Source organism: Neofelis nebulosa, chromosome 13 (assembly GCF_028018385.1).
Source record: "Neofelis nebulosa isolate mNeoNeb1 chromosome 13, mNeoNeb1.pri, whole genome shotgun sequence".
In the NCBI taxonomy this organism is placed as follows: Eukaryota; Metazoa; Chordata; class Mammalia; order Carnivora; family Felidae; genus Neofelis; species Neofelis nebulosa.
Genome location: NC_080794.1, coordinates 90799182 through 90818622, shown reverse-complemented (window position 1 = coordinate 90818622; position 19441 = coordinate 90799182). Strand labels below are relative to the sequence as shown.

General features: G+C 47.1%; 1 protein-coding gene across 1 annotated transcript in view; it reads left to right on the top strand.

Annotated features, from left to right (window-relative positions):
• The first annotated feature begins 5926 nt into the window (after positions 1–5926).
• TCERG1L (transcription elongation regulator 1 like) overlaps positions 5927–19441 on the top strand; it is a 197133-nt gene continuing 183618 nt past the window's right edge. The window contains exons 1-3 of the mRNA XM_058698155.1: positions 5927–6389; positions 8506–8652; positions 9411–9591. Coding sequence (XP_058554138.1) covers positions 6048–6389; positions 8506–8652; positions 9411–9591 — 670 coding nt within the window. The 5' untranslated portion in view covers positions 5927–6047. The remainder of the gene's footprint in view (positions 6390–8505; positions 8653–9410; positions 9592–19441) is intronic.

Genomic DNA, 19441 nt, shown 5'->3' with positions numbered 1-19441 from the left:
CTATGTGGATCCTGAGAAACTTGACAGAAGACCATTGGTGGGGGGGGGGGGAGGGAAGGGAAAAAAAAAGTTAGAGAGGGAGGGAGGCAAACCATATGAGACTCTTAAAAACTGAGAACAAACTGAGGGTTGATGGGGGGGGGCGGGAGGGAGGGGAAAGTGGGTGATGGGCTTTGAGGAGGGCACCTGTTGGGATGAGCCCTGGGTGTTGTGTGGAAACCAATTCGACAATAAATTTCATAGTAAAAAAAATAATTTGAACCTGGCTGGAATCTGCAAAGTGTGCCCCGTGTACGGAGGAAGCTGATTAGCCTGCAAAGAGGAACGACACGCCTTTGGTGTGTTATTGCCAAAGCCTCTCACCTGCTTGGAGGTGGCGTGGCAGGCTTCCCCTTGACCTCCCGTTACCTCGTGCTACTGGTTATGCCCTGAAACAGTCAGATTGTGTGAAAAACACACTCGACACTCTACGTTCTTCCCGGTTCAGACCACACCGCTTCTCCTCCTGAGTTATTTCCAATCAGCAGAAATGTTCCAACAGGTTTTCGAATCGTGGCCCCTCTTACAGGTCAGCATGTGGCAAGGCCACAGGGCAATTAAGCGGAGTGGTGGTCAAATGTGCCTCTCCATAGGGACGTGGATGCTGGGAGTCCCCACCCCCTTCTCCGACCTAGTTAAGAAATCTGGGGAAAGAGCACTTCACGCTGGGCAGATTGGAACCGGGTTAACACGGAGGCTTTGTCTGGCATGAGGTCAATGTGTTTTGACAGAACAAAATAAAAGCACACCTAAGTGTAAACGTTTGCGTCGGAATGGGAAATTTGGGTCTGCTTAGCATGCATCACGGCGCTCTCTCGTTGTCTGGTCGGGCTTCGTAGTGAGAGTGCAAACCATTTCGAGTCTCCAAAACCCACAAATCATGCCGCCAGATGTGTGCCAACAACGAGGCAGATAAATCGTCGGGCTTGTGCGAATTCATTGCACTGTGTGTCTCCTCCCTCCTCATCGTAAGGGCCGGGTAACCCAGGCTCTGAGACTGTAGACCCCCAACCCCCCACCCAGCAGCTGGGGCTGCCGGGCAGTGGTGGGACAGTAAAAGGCACAGGAAGGGGCCGGGAGCTGCGAGGGCATTAAGACAGACACCCCCCCCCCCCAGCACTGCCGGAGCCTGTCTTGGGGGTGCCCCCCGTCCCCCTGTCCCTGACCTCCCTGACTTCTCAGGTCATCCTTGTCTAAAGAGCAGAAAGCAAGGAATGAGTGCTCTCAGAGCACGTAGGACCTCCTGTACCCCCTGCCCAGGGCCTCCTGCTTTTTACAAGGGAGTGTTTGGTGCTGTCACTTCATGAGGCACAGCTGTCTCTCTCTGTCATTCTCTGGAGCCCAGCGCCCAGGCTGCCCCACTGTGGATCTCAGGAAGCCACCCCTCTGGGTGGACACACCTGGCATGTGGCTTGGCAGATGGCCTGGCTGGGTCCCAGCCCCTCTCCTTGGAAACAACCCGCAAAGCCCCGGCTGTGTCACTGTCTGTTGGCTGGGACTCGGTCAGGTGACAGATCTGTCTCCTGGTCCGGCGGGGGCTCAGTGGAGCTTCCCGCACAGACCTTCCGTTCGCTGGGTGCTGGGGGACAGGAAAGAGAGGCGCATTTGGTCTCTGCCATCCCTGGACTTTCAGCTGAGCTGACCCAAGAGGTGCACGTGGTGACCCAAGAGGTGCCATGACCCAGTATCAGTGTGGACCTGGGGACGTGCCTCCAGGCAGGGTGGAGGCTGGGGGCACGGGGAGAGGAGCATGGTTCCCAAGTTGCCCTGAGAATCCAGGGAGAAACCGCCTAGGGCTCTGGTTTCACAGCGGCCTCGCTCTGTTCCACACGCCTCTACACCCTCCATTATTTGGAACACTTTACATGTGTCATGGGTGAATGGATAGATGGATGGATAGACAGGTAGATAGGTAGATTAGATACATAGGGAGGTAGCTAGGTACATAGATAGGCAGATTAGATAGATAGACACACAGACAGATAGATACATAGATACATAGAAACATAGACAGATTAGATAGATGACAGACAGATTAGATAGATAGATAGATAGATAGATAGACACATAGACAGATAGATACATAGATAGATACATAGATACATAGATTAGATAGATAGATGACAGATAGATTAGATAGATAGACAGATTAGATAGATAGATAGATAGACAGACAGATAGACAGAGTTTTGTAACTACAAAATGAAACACAGGCAGAGTTGTGTCGGCTACCAAATTCCCATTAGAGCACCTTAACTCTGAATCATCCGCTATTGATAAGTGGGCTCCTCTGGGAATTTTTAATAATGTGGAGGAATGCTCACGCTATGAAGGTGGGTGAAAAATAAGATTTAAATTATATACAGCACAAGGTGAATCAAAACTATTTTGTTAGAAAATGCAACTCAGTGTGAGATGCGATATTATAGGATGCATTCCGTGTGATGTATACCCAAGACACGTCATCAGCTGGGGTGAGCCCACCCCCATCCCTGCCCCCAGGGACGCCGACAGCTGTCACCCTCAGCTCCCGGGCTGATCCAAGCCCCGCACCCCATCCACGACTTTGCCCCCGAACTCCCGAGTGCGTTTCCAGTTGTGACACGGTGCATCTTCCCCCATTTCCCACAGGGGCTTCTGAGTCGTCCTGCTTGGGGCCGCCTTCTCCTCGCTGCTGGTCACCCCTGAAGTCCTCACCTCCAGGAGAGATGCTCAGCTGCACCGTCTCCCACGTCCACCAGCGCTTTACCCGGAAGCTTCTTCTTCTGACCCGGCACTGAGTCAGGCACCACGTTTTCAGCTGTTGCCCTGTTGTGGCGGCCTTCCTGGCTCTTGTCCAGGACCTCGTCATGCCACAGTTGGTGAGTGTTCAGCAGGGGAGGACGAGGTGGCATCTGTGTTTGCTTTGTGACCATGTTCTGGCAGTGTGGGCGGGTGGGCAGGGCGCTGCTGGGGGGACGCCTCCCGCTCCACCTTCCTCCCCTGCTCCGGGGGCTTGTTTTAACTCTGAAGGTCTGGAAGGGAGCATCTTTATCTTTCCCATTCTTCAGATTCTATTACTTTTTATTTAGGAAAACAGAACCAAATAACTTGGAATAAAAAGAAAAACCTTTTAGAGCCTGCAAAATCTTATTTCATTGATCTTTCCCTAACCCTCAACATTATTTTTTCCTGAAAGGTGAGAAACAATCCAGAACTCGTTAGCATATGTCAATAACTGACATGTTTTCTCATGGTGTGGATCTCCTCTTCCCTGTCCGTCTCAGCTAGAAATTTCTGCTGGTTTTCCCTGAATAACACAGGTGGACTTAAGGCTGTTTTTATTGGTCAGGAGACCTTGACACTAGTTGTGTATAAAAGTCTTTATAAAGAAAATGTCTCACTGAGACAACCGACCTGAATTTGTGGGGTGCCAGCCATGTGCCCCGCCCAGGGCGCGCCCCCCCCCCCCACCAGGGGCACTGCCGGGCAAGCAGACCTGCTTACCAGTAGTACAGTATCTACCTGGCACAGAGCCTCCACCTGCAGATGGGCAGCTCCTTGATTTCTGGTCCTCAAGGAGAACAGGGCTTCCGGCTGGAAGAGAGTCCTTTAAATCCCGCTGGGATTAGAGTGTCTATGAGGAGAGCTTCTACTGTCTTGGAGGGTTTAGGGTTGTTCCCGGGCTGAGTGGGGTGTAGGGGGGAGACCCTGGGATGAGGCTGAGTGGGACAAGAGCCAGAAGTGGGAGATAAGCCCGTCTCCCGGGTCCCCCATCATATCCGTTAACGCATTAGTGGAAACCACTCTGCATCTGTGCTGTCGCCAGAATCGAGCACGGTACAGGAAAGAATTCAAAGCGTTGTAATAACCGGGTACAGTTAAGCCCATGGCAGGAAAGGACAAAAGAGTTTGGACTGCTTTGAGCTTATGTGAGTGAACAGTTACTTGGGATTTTCTAGCTGTCATTCAGAGCCAAGTGGTTGCCCAAGGCACCTGCACTCAGGGCACTGGAATCCCCGGGGAGGGAATAAATATCAGCAGGTGACAAAAGCTGACTTCAGTAGAACCGCTCCAAGGACAGTGGAAGCAAACGAGCTGGACACTGCCACGAGTGGTCCCCGGTCTCCAGTCCCCCGGTGAGGAAGAAGGGACGAAGACTCCTGTTCAAGCAGGACCCTTAAGAGGTCCACGTTAGCCTGCCTAAAGACGCCCGCCCCGAAAAGCCTAGTCTGGCTGTGGCCGTCAAGATCACGTGTGTATGCACGTACAAATATATGCACATGAATTAAGGGCTTAAGCTGAATAGTAACAGACTCTAATCTGCAGAGCTTTCTGATTTTAGGTGAGAAAAAACCCAAAATCTTGCCAGTACTTTTGCATCAAAGCGAAAGCTAAACTTGCTAATTGAAAGCTGGTTTGCATGGAGGGAAGTAGGGGGATGCCAGCTATGTAAATTAGCATATGCCCGGATCTACCAGAAATCGTGCCAGGCCAGGAGGAAATTAGGCAAATTAGGACGAGCACACAAGGCCAGAAGCAAGTTGAAGGCGCCCTGGTGGTCTACCTTCCCTGGGGGGGGGGGGGGGGAAATGTGGCCACCAGTTCAGAGGTGATGAGATAATGCGGTCGGAGGGGGTCTCAACTGTGTCTGTGGGTGTGGGTGGGTGGGCGCATGCTGTCCCTCTAGGTCAGGGTGAGCTTTCCAGACAAGCTCGTGGATGCGTGCCTCCCAAGCCGGCCCCCCTTTCCGCTTTAGGCGGCCGGAAGCCCCTTCATCAAATGCTGCACAGAAGCCCGGGCTCTGCTCGCTGCTGGTGGGCTTTGCTGGCTTAGCGACCTAAGCGATTTATTAGCACACGAGTCGCCCAGGGCTGGGCTAGGTGTCCGAGCCGCTGTCTGGGGCCAGGAGCACACGGAGGTGATGCTGATGGCGCTCCGAGGGACCAGGGTCTGCAGCAGGAGGTGGGCCCGAGCGGCTGCGACGCGCCGCCTGGCGGTGACTGCGTGTGACCGGCGCTGTACCTGCCGGCTGTGCGGGCTCAGGCTGTGCCCCGGGCTGAGCGAGGGTCCTGGGAGGAGGGATCCGTCCTCAGCCCCAGGCAGCTCAGGGTGCTCGGCAGAAGCCGCCTGCGGTGGGTGAAGGCACAATCCTGTGCCTGGGGGAATCCAGGACCAGTTCACGGTCCGACCGCGGGGCCAACCTGTGCAAAGGCCCGGAGGCGACCCGCCTGCTGCGTCGCAACGGAGCTAGTGGGGCGTGGGGCACAGGCCGCCGGGGCAGAGGACCTGCTGGGGACTCAGGGAAATGTTGGGAAGATTCTCCCGAGAGATAAATCTACTCGCCCCCAGTGAGGATGGATGCCTGCGGGGCGTCGGGCCCGCGGCCGGCACCCCCTGGGAGCCCTGAGACCCGAGACCCCGGCCCCGCTTCATCCGGGCAGAGGGCGGCCGGCGCGGTGCCTGCTCGCGCCCCCAGCCCCGCCCGGCCCCACCGCCGCCGCCTTGGCCTCCGCTGCCCGCCGCGCGTGGATTCCGCTCCCGGGCCCGGCCGAGCTCGGGGCCCCTCCGTGCGCACCGTCCGCGCCACTCGGCGGCCTCCCGCGCCGCACGGGAGCCGGGGGCGCGATCCGCGGGACCCGGGTCCGCGCGCCCGCGCCACCCCCCCCACACCCCGCCCCGCCGCCTCCGCCCGCGCCGCCGCTGGGGGTCCAGGGGCGCGGGCGGCCGCAGCCTCGAGTAGGGGCGAGGGACTGGGAGGGGGGGGGGTGGGGTGGCGCACGGGCCCGGCCGGGGCCCCGGGGGCGGGGGCGGCGGCGGCGGCGGCGGCGGCGGCGAGGGCGGCCGCGCTCGGAGGGGGCGGGCGGCGGGCGGGAGGAGGGGCTCCCCGCGCGGGGCAGGGGCGGAGCGAGCGGCCGCGCCGCGGAACCAAGTGAGTTGGCTCCGGAGCCCGCGCCGCCGCCGGCCCGCACCTCGGGCGCCCGCCGCCCCCGCCGCCCCCGCCGCCGCCGCCCGCGCGGGGATGCAGGATGCTGGTGGGCGCCAGGCTCCCGCGGCGGCGGCGGCAGCAGCAGCAGCCCCGGCGGCGGCAGCCTCTCCTCTGGCCGATGAACGCAGACCCGCCGCCGCCGCCGCCGCCGCCCTGGGTATGGATGGTGCCCGGCGCGGCCGGGCTGCTCCGGCTGGGCGCCGGGGTCGCGCCCCCGCCCGTGCTGCTGGCCGCGGCGCAGCCCCCCGCCGCCCCGCTCCTCCCGGGGCCGCCCGGCTGGCCGGCCCCCGGCGAGCCCCTGCTGCCGCCGCTGCTGCCGCTGCCCTCTGCGCCAGACCGCGCCGCCGCCGCCGCGCTCCACTACCCCTTGCTGCACGGGCAGGTAACGTGTCCGCGGCCCCCGGCCCCGGCCCCGGCCCCGGCCCCGGGGTCGCCGGCTGGGCCCCACCCCCGCCCCACCTCGCCCCCCCGGGCGCGGCCCGCGCCTGGCCCCGGGGGGGGGGGGAGGGGGGCGGCCCCTGGCCCTGCGGCTCGCGCGCCCTTTCCCCGCCCCCGGTGGTCCTCGGCTCCCCGAGCCATCAGGACGCAGCCTGGCAGCCATGCCTCGGCGACAAAGTTCATGCTTCGACGGCCCGCGCTGCCTCCCGGCAGGTCCCGCGGCCGGTGGCGCCGGGCTGTGTGGGCCGAGCGCTCCGGACCCCGCACCCCAAGGCCAAGTTGGGACCGCCCTGGCCGCAACTTTCGCCCGGGCCGGGGTCGCTGTCCAGAGCGCGGTGCGGAAGTCTCCGCCGCGGCGGCCGCGAGCCGGGGCTGACTTATCGCAGAGAAGTTAATACTTTTACCGTCTCTGCCAGACTTGAAAAGCAGGCTGGGAATCAATAGCTATTTCTGATTCCGATCTGGGTGGGTTTTTTTTTTTTTTTTTTTTTTTTGAAAATAGACTCAGGACAATGCTTGAGAGAATTCAAACCAATGGAAGCCGGCAAGGAAATCCTGCCTTTAATATTGGGAAATATTACGGGCGATTTCCCCTCCCACCTTGGTCAGCCTGAGTCCGCCAGATTAGCTAATGCCGTAATGCACTTTCGAAGAGTTTGGGGTCGAAAGCCTGGAATTAAAAAGAAAAAGTGACTGTGCCTTTGATTAATGGTGCAACAGAGCAAGGCAGCCTGCTTTTGGCAAGACCCATTGTTTGCTATCTAACTATGCAGATGCATTTAAATCAGGGAATAACATGTATTTTATTCCAAAGATTGCCTTCATTAGCATATTCAAATGAGTGGTGTGTTAGAATACATCATTTAATTAATTTAATTCCAATATTATCTTGTGGCCTTTTGTAAAAGATATTATTAAACTCCTCCTAATTTGCTCTTTAGACTTAATGATACATCACATATGCGGTGCCCGCATATATATATATATCACATTTTGATGTGTGATGCAGTTCATATTGGGTTTTATTGAATAAAACGTTGGTAGCTTTTTCCATGTTTTGAAGGGGTTGTTATATCAGAGTGCTACCACTAGAGGTGTATGATGTCAAGGAACTACGATTTTTTTTTTCCTTCTGTATAGAACACTGCATTTGTGTGTGTGTGTGTGTGTGTGTGTGTGTGTGTGTGTGTGTGTAAATTTAAAAAGAAAAATCCAAAACTCTTATCTTCTAAATATTTTCGTGCTACATGTTTTCTGTTAAATAACAGTATTTAGAACCAGAAGAATATTTTCCCATAACAGGAAAATAAAAAACGCTTTTATGATCTTAAAACAAATAGGTATCGAAACGTTCCGTACCATTGAGCAGTGATCTTACTGGTTCTCCACTGATGAGGATTCAGTTATTTGGATTAGGGAAACTGTCTCCTAAATTGTCTGCCCCCTTTCAGTGTTTGCTATTTTATTCTGTGCACTGGGATCTTCGGTTATGTGATAACCTCACTTACCTTTTCTTTGCCTTGGAATGTATTTGCATTTGTGAACCTTGGGAAACTTTGAATCTTAACCCCTTAGCTGATTTTATTGTGAAAATATTAGTTGTGTTGGCTTTTTAAATGATAAGCATAATTAATACAACATGTTGTGTTGAAAAGATTATCATGAAATATAACTCCCTGCTTGCTTATGAAAAGAATTCAAGAATTGTAAGAGGAATGCCCAGCATTTCGTCTTTCCACTGTGGTTTCTCATTATCTCAAGGCAGAAACCCATTTCTTACCACATTCTTACGGTTTTGTGCTTGGAAATTCTTTCTCGGTATGGAAGAATGCAATGTTGGTGATGCGTTGTGATGATTCAAATAGGAAAACTTTTAAATTTTAAAAATTTTGTGAACATTTACAGTTTTCCTCCACTGTTGAAGGAGGGAATTTCTCTCCTAGTCAAATGCATACATTTTTAAATTCTTTTTCAAAAGCATTTCCCCTGGTATCTTGTGGTACGACCTAGTTGATCTATTTAGGCTAATGAGCACTCCCTTCTCTTCTCTTGGCTTTCAGTGGCTGTTTGGTGGCCATTCTCCGTCCATAGGACTGACCCCTTCTTCCACTGTGGAGCTGGTGCCCATTTTCCCACATGTCTGCCCAGCTGCTCTTCCTCCTCCTGTTGGGAAAAGTTGGATAGACAAAAGGATACCTAATTGTAAGGTAAAATGCAAGCAGTTTAATTAGATAAGGGGACCTTTAATTATTAATTTGTTGGGTCTCACCGCAACAGCAGAAAACAGTGTGCATTTTCTGATTGTAATATGTAGGTCTAGAGAGAAACCCTTTCAGAGTAAAATCAGTCTGTTCGAAAGCACCAGCAGAGGTGGGGGGGGGGGTTCCTTTTGTTTTAACTTAAAAATGTGGATTCCATAGAACAATATGAGATTTCTACTTCCAATCAGAATCTACTTCTAAAAGTTTTCAGTTTTTGAATCTATAACCGTTGATCGAAATCTAGCCTTAAACATTATATAATTGAAAATTATAAATTCTGAAAGCGGGGTTTTCTTGCTGTTATTGCTTTGAGCGTCCATCTTTCTGATGCTCAATCTTGGCTTTTGAATCCGAACCTAATGGCCACACTGCGTTTACTCGGAAAACTGAATGCAGCTAATATGGTGGCTGCTCTACGACAGGCTATTGACCTCAGTGGGCTGATTCTTCAATCTGTAAGCTGGCTGCCAGGGTGAAGTGACCAAGTCAGTAGTTGAAGACCAGCCCAGGAGACTTTATCCAGAAGGTGACTGGTATCAGAGCCTCGTGGATCTTTAGATTTTAGAATGATGCTTTTACAGAGTGCCCACTTACAGAATCTCCAATATTCGATCAATGTTAGGAAAGAGAAATATTTTATAGTACTGTTTAGCTTTTATCGTGTGTCTTGTCTTAAATGTTATGCTTGCTTTATTTTTGGACAGATCTTTTTTAACAATTCCTTTGCTCTGGACTCAACGTGGATATATCCTGAGGAATCAAGGTTGTTCCATGGGCACGAAAAGCCTCACTTGTTGGCGAATCAAGTGGCGATGTCTCTGTCCAGACCAGCTCCTGCCTCCAGGCCTCTTCCCACACTGGTGCTGGCGCCTCAGCCGATACCAGGTTGGTGCCCGGTGCCCTGTATATATGTGTATACACATATATACATATGTGTATATGTATATATAGTGTATATATATATATATATATATATACACACATATACATATGTATATATATACATACATACATACTTTTATACAGCAAATATATATACATATATATGTTTGCTTTAGTCATGTTAATTTCAGGTATGAAAACCATATTTGTCGTTTTAAACAAATGGTTACTTCAAGTTATAGAGTTTTTCTTGAGCGTGATTCCTTTTTATGAAGAAGCTGAGTGTTAGGTATCCCATTTACTGCATTTTTAGACTATGGAATCTGTTTTTAAGATGAAGATATGGCAGAGGGGATTTGCACAGAATCATATATTTTTGGCGCTCAAATTTTAGAATAGGACCAAATCTTCTGCCGATAGCTCTTGATAGGAGCGCTAATCGAACCCGTTAAACACGTGTTGCCATGCAGACTGAGGTGCGTGTAGCAAACTCCCTGATCTAGGGGCAGGGGCACATGCAGGATGTTTATGAATTTTGCCTGCACGTTGGGGGTGATATTGGGACTGGCCTGTAAAAATATACCGTTTGGAAGATGGATTTTGTTCTATCTTTGGAGTCTGGTGGCCTGAAAGAACATTTGTCCTGGAACAGACTTCCATGAAACAATTTCTGGATGAAGGATTGTATAATAACCCTATATAGCAACAGGGGAATAAAATCATCTTATGAATTTTTAAATTGATTTTTAAAATCACCTTAACGTAGATCATATTATAAAAGCAAATGTTGTCCATGCCAAGATTATCTTGCAACGCCTTCCATTATGGAATATTTTATGACTTCAGAATTACATTATCTCCCTGTAATTTCCTACCTACCAAGCTTTTCTCAATATGTGTCTCTAAAATTTAGTAATAAGGACGTGTTCCTGTGGATAACGCAGTGCTGGTTTAGGAGACGTATTTATTTTCTTCTCTCTTTGCCTATCTTATGTATTCTAACTTGCTTATAGATCTTGTTTAGTAATAAATCAGGAAGAACAACTCAACTATTAGTGTTTTTCACAGGCTTTAATGATTCTGGACTGAATCTTCCCTTCTGTCCTTGTAATTATGCATTACTGAGTTATTAAAATCTGAATGGGTATCATACATACATTTATAAACACTTTACGCTGAGATGATCCTGTTTCCTATTTAATTTAATGACCATAAAAGATGATCAGATAGCACGTCGTATATCAAGATTCTGTGACTTTAACTGGCTTGAGTGCTATCCTTGAATATCAGAGAGACATTTTTCAGTAGACCTAGTCCTCTTAGGAAACCCCTACTATGAATGTGTGAAATATCCAGTTGAAGAAGCTGATGGCCGCTTTTCTTTCATATGGAGATCGTTTATTGTTTGGGAAACATCTCACACTTTCTTCCCAGCATATTTGTGTTAGTTTTACCTTTGCCTTCTGGCTAATCTATCTTAAAGGACAAAAGAAAGTAATATTTCTTACTAACATGGTGGATAATGGAATAACCATTCTGACTTGGTTTCCCATCTGTCAAAGCTCTGCTTTCATTTTTCCCTGTTTTTTTTTTCTTTTTACTTATAAACCATAATAATATAGCACTTACACTTTTGCTGTCTTCTGGGGAAATATTTGTCTGCCTTCATAGATAATTTTATAACAGTTAAATGCATGTGTTTTGAGAGGGGAGTTGCTGAACTCTGTGAAAAACTTGATGTTTTGATAAATTTCAGAATTTTTAGGGATCGTTGTTCTGGAAAGTATATGTTAAATGTCTTGTGTCCAAAGAGCACATTTAGGGGTTTGTTTATATGTTACTAACTGCATAACAGAGGAACTGGGAAGGGGTGCCAGTAACTGGGCGAGGCGGGGCAGGTCAGCTCCAGGTCAACTGAAAAAAATGCATCGTGTCAGGAGCACCCTAGTTAATAAGAAAATAAAACTTTATGAAACATTTTCCATGTCAAGTTTTGGATGTATAATTAAAAGTGATTATTAAAACTGCTATGAAATTTTATATCTTGTTATAAATTGATACATTTAAATATTATATTAATTTGTTATTATATAGTTACACATTTTAGATATAAAACTATATGTGGTATATTAATGTATCATCTATAAATATGTTACATAATTGATATTTTAAATTGATCGGTCTTGTTATAAATCGTTATATTCAGAAGTAAAGGGCCTTCCATCATAGATCTATTTTATTGATCTCTTTCCAATTAATCAAAGAAGCACTGTTAGAACTCCAAAAGAACCAGAAGAATGAGTCAGTCCCCCTCATTTTGAACAGGCCTACCGAGGGAAGCTCATTTTCCTTTCTTGGATGCATAGCAATTTCTGCCTAATAATTGTTTTCGAAGTAATGATTTGTACGCAGTGTTGTGCTGTGTGTGGGGCACGGTCAGGGCATACCGTGAGCCCACGAGATGTGACGCTAGAATGCGGCTGTTTGAGTAAGCGTGTTGTTTGTCGAACTGAATTAGAGGTCAAAACAGGTAGAGGTGTTGGTGTGGGTAGGTGATCCCTGAGACTCATATTAATATCGCACCCCCCAGATATACTGTTGGCTAGGAATTGGGGTGCCTGGGGGGCTCAGTCAGTCTCAGCTCAGGTCATGATCTCACGGTTCGTGGGTTCAAGCCCCACATCTGGCTCTGTGCTGACAGCTGGGAGCCTGGAGCCTGCTGCGGACTCTGTGTCTCCCTCTCTCTTCCCCTCCCCGACTCGCACTCTGTCTCTGTCTCTGTCTCTGTCTCTGTCTCTGTCTCTCTCTCCCTCTCAAAAATAAATAAACATTAAAAATATTTTTAAAAAAAGAATTAACTGCACAGCAACAGGGTCTCATGTAATATTAGCACAACTTCGGATTTGGGTAAGTCTTCAGAAGTCTAGTAAATATTATAGAGGACTTAACTTTATTTTGATACATACCAGTCTCCCTCATGTTGACCAGAATAGTGATGGTCCGCCATCATATGCAGGTCTGAAAAAAAGCCCACTGACCAGTTTTAATCATGGAAGTGGCTAGTTAATATCCTATTCCCGCCTTCTTTCATCAGGTAGGCTGTCACTGTGCACCCCTCCCCCCGCCCCCCCCCCCCCCCCCCCCCCCGCAGGGGTGACGCCTGAGCCAGGGCCGTGTGAGGCGCCACGAGGGAGATCATGCTCCAGTGGGGCTTAGGCAAGTTGGCAGATAAAGTTACACCACAAGGATCATGTATGCTGGCTGCAGACCTTCGAGGAGATCTTAGGAGGGGGATTGTCAGGAAAGACCCCCAGGAGGGTGACGCCACCGGAAACACACGAGCAAGACGTGGCAGAACTTTAACGGGGCAGGAAGAGGGGAATGGGATTCCAGAGAAAGGGAGTGGAATGTCCTAAGACACAAACACACGGGAAATGTTGCATCCGGTCATTATAAGCAGCTGGGTGTGGCGACACCACAGAGGCAGGTAGGGGGAGAAGGGATGGGCGGTAAGTGGGCTTGGGTCTGGGATCAGCAGACGGGCCCCATTATCCCTCTGGTTCTGTTGTGAGGAAGCCGCTGCTGTTCAGAGTGCTGCGTGCGGAATTTTCCATCCTTCCTTGGCTGAGGACCCGTGGTCCCTTCAGCACAGTGAAGCAGAACAGACACAGAGAAGACAGAGAGTTTTCTCATTGAAAAGGAAATCCCAGCGTTTAAAAATATGCAAAGTTACAGCTGTACTAGAAACTTAAGTCTCTGATGAATAATTTAGCGGCTTTTTAAGGAATTATCCCCAATTAAAGTGTGAATGGGTTGCACCGAGAAACGAGCCAGGACTCACTCATTCCCAGACATCAGAAAGTGATTCAGGGCAGGGCTGCTGGGGAGGAGAGGCGGCTTGCCACCAGCACGGCCTCCCTCCCTTGGGAAAATGCCCCCACAACGCCTGGTCAGAGATGACCAGGGAGAGAGGGATAGAAAATGGAAGCTGAAGTGCGGAACTCTGCTTCGTGAAAGGCTTCTCTACTCACCAGATGAGGAAGAGAAACAAACCTAGGAAGAGGTTCTTGCACAGGAACTTGTACAGATGTTGGGTGAGTCGACTTTTGGTTTACCTCAGTAGGAAGAAAAAAGTTTTATGAGAAAAGCAGCGAAAGATGAGACCGAAAGGGAGCTGGTCAAGGTGCAAAGTCGTGGGGAAGATAGTTTGAAGAGATGAGGAGATAATACAGGGAAATTTTGAGCTCTGGCCGTTAAAATCAATAAAGAGAAGAACCAATTCTGGACGTAATGGCAGATGACAAGGCAGGAAAAGTCTCGAGCGTATGTATCTGGACAACAAAAAAGATGAGAATCGCTAGAGAGAGTGATGTGTAAAGTAGAAAGCAGACGGCACGTCTATTTTTATTTGACCTCCATAGGAAAGGGAGTGCGGCTCAAGTATTACCCGTGGCCGGGCCGGATATCTTTCTCGCTATTTCCTGATAAATTTTATGCATGGTAGGGGCACCACTTAACACAGGAGTGGACACAGCTTCACATCGTCCTACAGTATTAGATGCGATTGGTTGTTGGGGAAGCTTTAGAGAATCATGAGCAAAAAGTTTGTGATTGAAGAAACGTATGTCCAACGGGAAAGTCATATGCGTAAGCAGGGAAAAGACGTTCTCGAGTAAGCCACGATCAGCTTTGTCGCAGCAAGTTTTCACCTCAAGTTCGACTTTGTCGGAAGTGAATCCTGCCTCTGTCCTACCTGGACAACTATCCCATGGCACGGCTTCCTCTTTCCTGTCAGTGTTGCCTCGTCGTTTGTTTTAAGCTCAGGTTAATCGTTTAAAGGCACAGCCTCTGCCTTTGCCTTTTAGAGATGTAGCTCAGCATATTTAGAGTTGATTTCCTATTTTTATATTTCTTCTGCCATATTATTGTATCCTGTTTCTAATGGTATTTTGTGATTCCTTTTTTAAAATAATTTTTTAAGTTTTTATTTTAATTTTAGTTAGTTAACATACGGTGTTAACTGATGTTAGTTTCAGGGGTACAATATAGTGATCCAGCATTTCCATACATCACCTGGTGCTCATCAGGACAAGTGCACTCCTTAATCCCCATCAGCCACTTCACCCGTCTTCCTACCCTCTTCCTCTCTGGTAGCCACCAGTTTGTTCTCTGTAATTCCTTTCTTTTACTCTCTTTTTACTCTCTTGCTGTGCTATTTGTGTTTTGACTTTGTTCACGTGTGTTTTATATGGTGATTCGGAATGTGTCAACACTGATCCTCTCTTCTGAAGCAATTACCAGTAAGATTTTGAAAGGCAGACTTGATCCTCTGTTTCCTCTGATTTCCAAACCATGACAGTACTATCTACTTCAGAATTCTTCTATAGAATACGAGAAGTTTGGGAAAATTTTGTCATAAAAATGTATAGTCTCTCTTTAATATCTTCTACTAACTGAGAAATTAATCTAAGGCAAGAACCAAGAGTGGGATTAGTTAGGCTTCAAAATATCTATAACTATCAACCATCTGTCAATCATACAGAATACTTGTTAATTTGGTTACAGGAACGAGTGAAAAAGTCCAAGCAATATTCTTCCTAGAGAAGGAATTACAATAATAACAGTGATTTGAATAGACTACCTCAGATTGTGTTGTGTGTAACTAGGGAGGCGAGAAATGAGAGATGTGAGTACGAAGGTACAAACTCTTTTAAAATCCCTCAACTTTGTCAAAAGCAGCGGAAACACTAGAAAACTCTCATACTTGAAGCCCAGATAACGTTATCTGCATCTGAGACTGGACCAGGGCTCCTGCCCAGCCTAGCACAGATGAGTGAGGGTGACAGCCGCCTGCCACTCACCAGGGTAAGACCTGGAGAGGGACCCTTCTTCTGTGGGGCAGGAATATGAGGATGGCTGAAAATTGAGGGGGGTGCTCAGATATTAGGAAAGTCTGTCAGATACCCCAGAGCTTATCCTCAGCAAAAGGCATCGTTAAAGGGCTTTGAAGCCTATGGGAAACTGAAGGCAACTGCGGCAACAAAATCCAAATCCAGGTCAGCCCCCGATTACGCTGACGTGCCTCATTCACTAGCAGCTTCTCAGAAGAGAGGGCGTGCCCACTTCTAGGAGTAAATCCTATTTGCCCCACTCTCTGTTTTCTATCCACGATGTGTGGCGTTCGATTAAAAAGTCACAACACACACAAACAAAGCGAGAGATGCTAGACTATCGTCAAGAGATAAAGCAAGCGACAGAACCAGAGCCTCGGATGCCGCAGATGTTGGCGCTTTCAGACGGGGACTTTGAGTTACTGCGATTCATATCTTCACGCGTTTATGGAAAAGGAGGACATGAACAGATGGAGAATTTCATCACAGGTATGGAAAATAAAAACAACAACAACAACATCAACCTGAAATACTAGGGGGAAAAAAGCTCGTTATAAGAAACGAAGACTACTTTGGTGGGTTCATGACTAGATATGATTGCGCCCGAGGAAAGAATGAGCCAGTGTACAGACACATCAATGGAAATTACTGAAGTGGTAACGCAAAGAGAAAACGAGTGAAATGATAGAGGTTTGACATGATAACAAATGGTTTAACACATGTATTCACTGAACTCTGAGGAGGAGGAGAGAAACCATGGCAAAAAAAAAAAAATATTTGAAGAAGTAATGACTAAACATGATTTAAAAAATTAGGGAAATTGTCAAAGCATGGCTCCAAGAGACTCAGCAAACTCCACGACTGAAAACTAGAGAAATCACTTTAAAACTTCTGATTCAAAGATTAAAATCAAATCTTGAAGACAAAGAAAAAAGGCACATTACACAGAAACAAAGATTAAAATTGTAGTCTTACTGTCAGCACCTATATAAGCCAGAAGGCACAAAATGACATCGGAAAAGGACCAAGATAAAAAATCTCTTCTCAAGGGGCACCTGGGTGGCTCAGTTGGCTAAGTGTCCAACTCCCGGCTTCAGCCCAGGACATGATCTCACAGTTTGTGAGTTCAAACCGTGACTTGGGCTGTGTGCTGGCAGCACGGAGCCTGCTTGGGCTTCTCTCTCTCTGCCCTTCCCGTGCTGGTGCTCTCTCTCTCTCTCTCTCTCTCTCTCTCAAAATAAATAAATAAAATGTAAAAACATCTGTCTTCAAGACCTTTTTACCAAGATAAAACAGTTCTCAAAAACAAGGTGAAATAAATATTTTCCCAAACAAACTAAAGCTGAAGAGAATTCATTGTCAGTAAACCTGTAGTTCAAGAAATATAAAGAAGCTTATCAGGCAGAAGTAATATGATAGCAGGGAGAAGCTAGCATGTGCAAAAAGAAATAAGAATCCTAGAGATTAAATACAGTAAGGTAACGTATATTGTCCTTCTCCTTAATTGCTCTTAGTTGCTAACTGTGTAAAGGATGAGCGGTGGTGATATAATATATGTAGATGGCATATATAAAATCAAATATATGTCGGCGACCACAAAGAAGGGAAGGGAGAAATTGGAGGTGTAGAGCTGTAAGTCTATCACACCACACATCAAGGGCTATATTATTATTTGAAGGCAAACTCTGGTGAAGTAAATGCATATTATAAGGCATGAAGGGAGCACTCACAAATTATTGAAAAGGTTATCACTAATAAAACAATAGTGGAGATAAAATTAGCATCATAACAAATAGCACAAAAACAGGCAGAAACAGGAAGAAAAGGATCAAAGTACAGATGGAACAAATGTTGAAAAACACCGTAACTACAACGTGGTACATTTAAATACAAAAGTATCAGCTCCCAAATTGAAAGGCAGTATTCATCCTCGAGTATGTGATGTCCATAAGGAAGTCATTTTAAAAATAAACACACAGAGTAGATAAAAGCGAGACTATAGGAAATACACAGCATGCGAGCACCAATCAGAAGAAGGCTGGCGTGCCTGCATTAATATTGGGCAGATTGGAATTCAGAGCAGGAAGTATTGCCAGGGATGAAAAAGGACATTATGTCACTAATAACACATACTTAAAAACATACCAAGAAGGCATGACAACTCTAAACGTGTCTCCATGTGGGGCGCCTGGGGGGGCTCAGTCGGTTGAACATCCGACTTTGGCTCAGGCCACGATCTCATGGTTTATGGGTTCAAGCCCCACGTTAGGCTCTGTGCTGACAGCCCGGAGCCTGCTTCAAGTTCTGTGTCTCGCCCTCTCTCTGCCCCTTCCTTGCTCCCATTCTGTCTGTCCGTCTCTCTCCGAAAAAGAAACAAATATTAAACGCACCTGCATCCAGTGAGAGAACATCAGCATACATGAAACGAGGAGGGATTGAACAAAGGAGTAGACCAATAGTAGCTGGAGACTGCGGCACTCATCTCTCAGGAATTCATGGAGTGAGAAGGTGAAATACCGGTACAGACGTAGAGACCTCACACAGGACCATCGGCCAGATCAAATCGACATTTATGGAACACTCTGCTTAACAAGATCAGCGTGCATGGTTTTTGTGTGATTCACCAATATAAATCATATTCCTGACCAGAAAACAAGTCAACAAACCTTAAATAGTTAAAGATGTATATCATCTGTTCTCTTGCCACAATATGATTAATTTAGAAATCAGTAGCAGGGGGAAAAAAAGTCCAGAAAATTTCCAGGTATCTGGAAATTAAATGAGAAACTGCCAGGTGCTGTATAGCTGAAAGAGGAAGTGATGGAGGAAATTTAAAAATATTTAGAATTGAATGTAAATGAAAGTCAATTTTAAAAATTCTTGTGGGACATAGCTAAAGCAGAGTATGGACAGAAATTTATTGCATTAAAATGCCTATATTAAAAAAAGAAATTCTCAAGAACATATTAGCAAATTGAATTCAACACATTAAAAGGAGCAGACGCCATGATCGGGTGGGATCCATCCCGGGATGTAGGGATGGTTCAACACCTGCAAATCAATAAATGTGCATCCCATTAAGAGACTGACAGATGAAAATCATATACTCCTCTTAATAGATGCGGAAAAAGCATTTGATAAAATACGATATCCTTTCATGATAAAAAAAAAAAAAAACCCTCAACAAACTGAGTACAGAAGGAACATACCTCAACATAATAAAGGCCTATGTGACCAGCCCTCGGTGTCATTGTACTCAACAGTGAAAGGTTGAAAGTTTTCTCTTTAAGATCAGAAACAGGACAAAGATGTCCATTGTCACCACTCTTATTCAGCGTCGTACTGGAAGTCCTAGCTAGAGCAATCAGGCCAAGAAAGAAATAAATAGCATCCAAAACAGAAAGAAAGGTGTAAAATTATCTTTATATGCAGATGATGGAATCTTATATGGAGAAAATCCCAAAGGGTAAGCCAAAACTCTGTTGGAACTAATCAAATTCAGTCAAGTTGCAAGACACAAAATCAACACACAGAAAGCAGTTGCCTTTGTATTTCACCAAAATATCTGAAAAAGAGAGAAAACAATCCTATTCACAATAGCATTAAAACCCATAAAATAGTTAGAAATAAATTTAACCAAAGAAGTGAAAGATCTGTGCTATGGAAACCATAGGACTTTGACAAAAGAAATTGCAGAAGACACACACACAAAAAGAAAAAAAAAAACAACATTGTGTTCATGGATCAGAATAATTCATATTGTTAAAATCTCCATACTACCCGAAGCCATATATATAGATTCAATGCAATCTCTATTAAAATTCCAATGGCATCTTTCACAGAAATAGAAAAAAATCCCAAAATATTTATGGAACCACAAAAGACCCTGAACAGCTGAAGCAATCCTGAGAAAAAAGAACAAAGCCAGAGGCATCACATGTCCTGATGTCAAACTATAATGC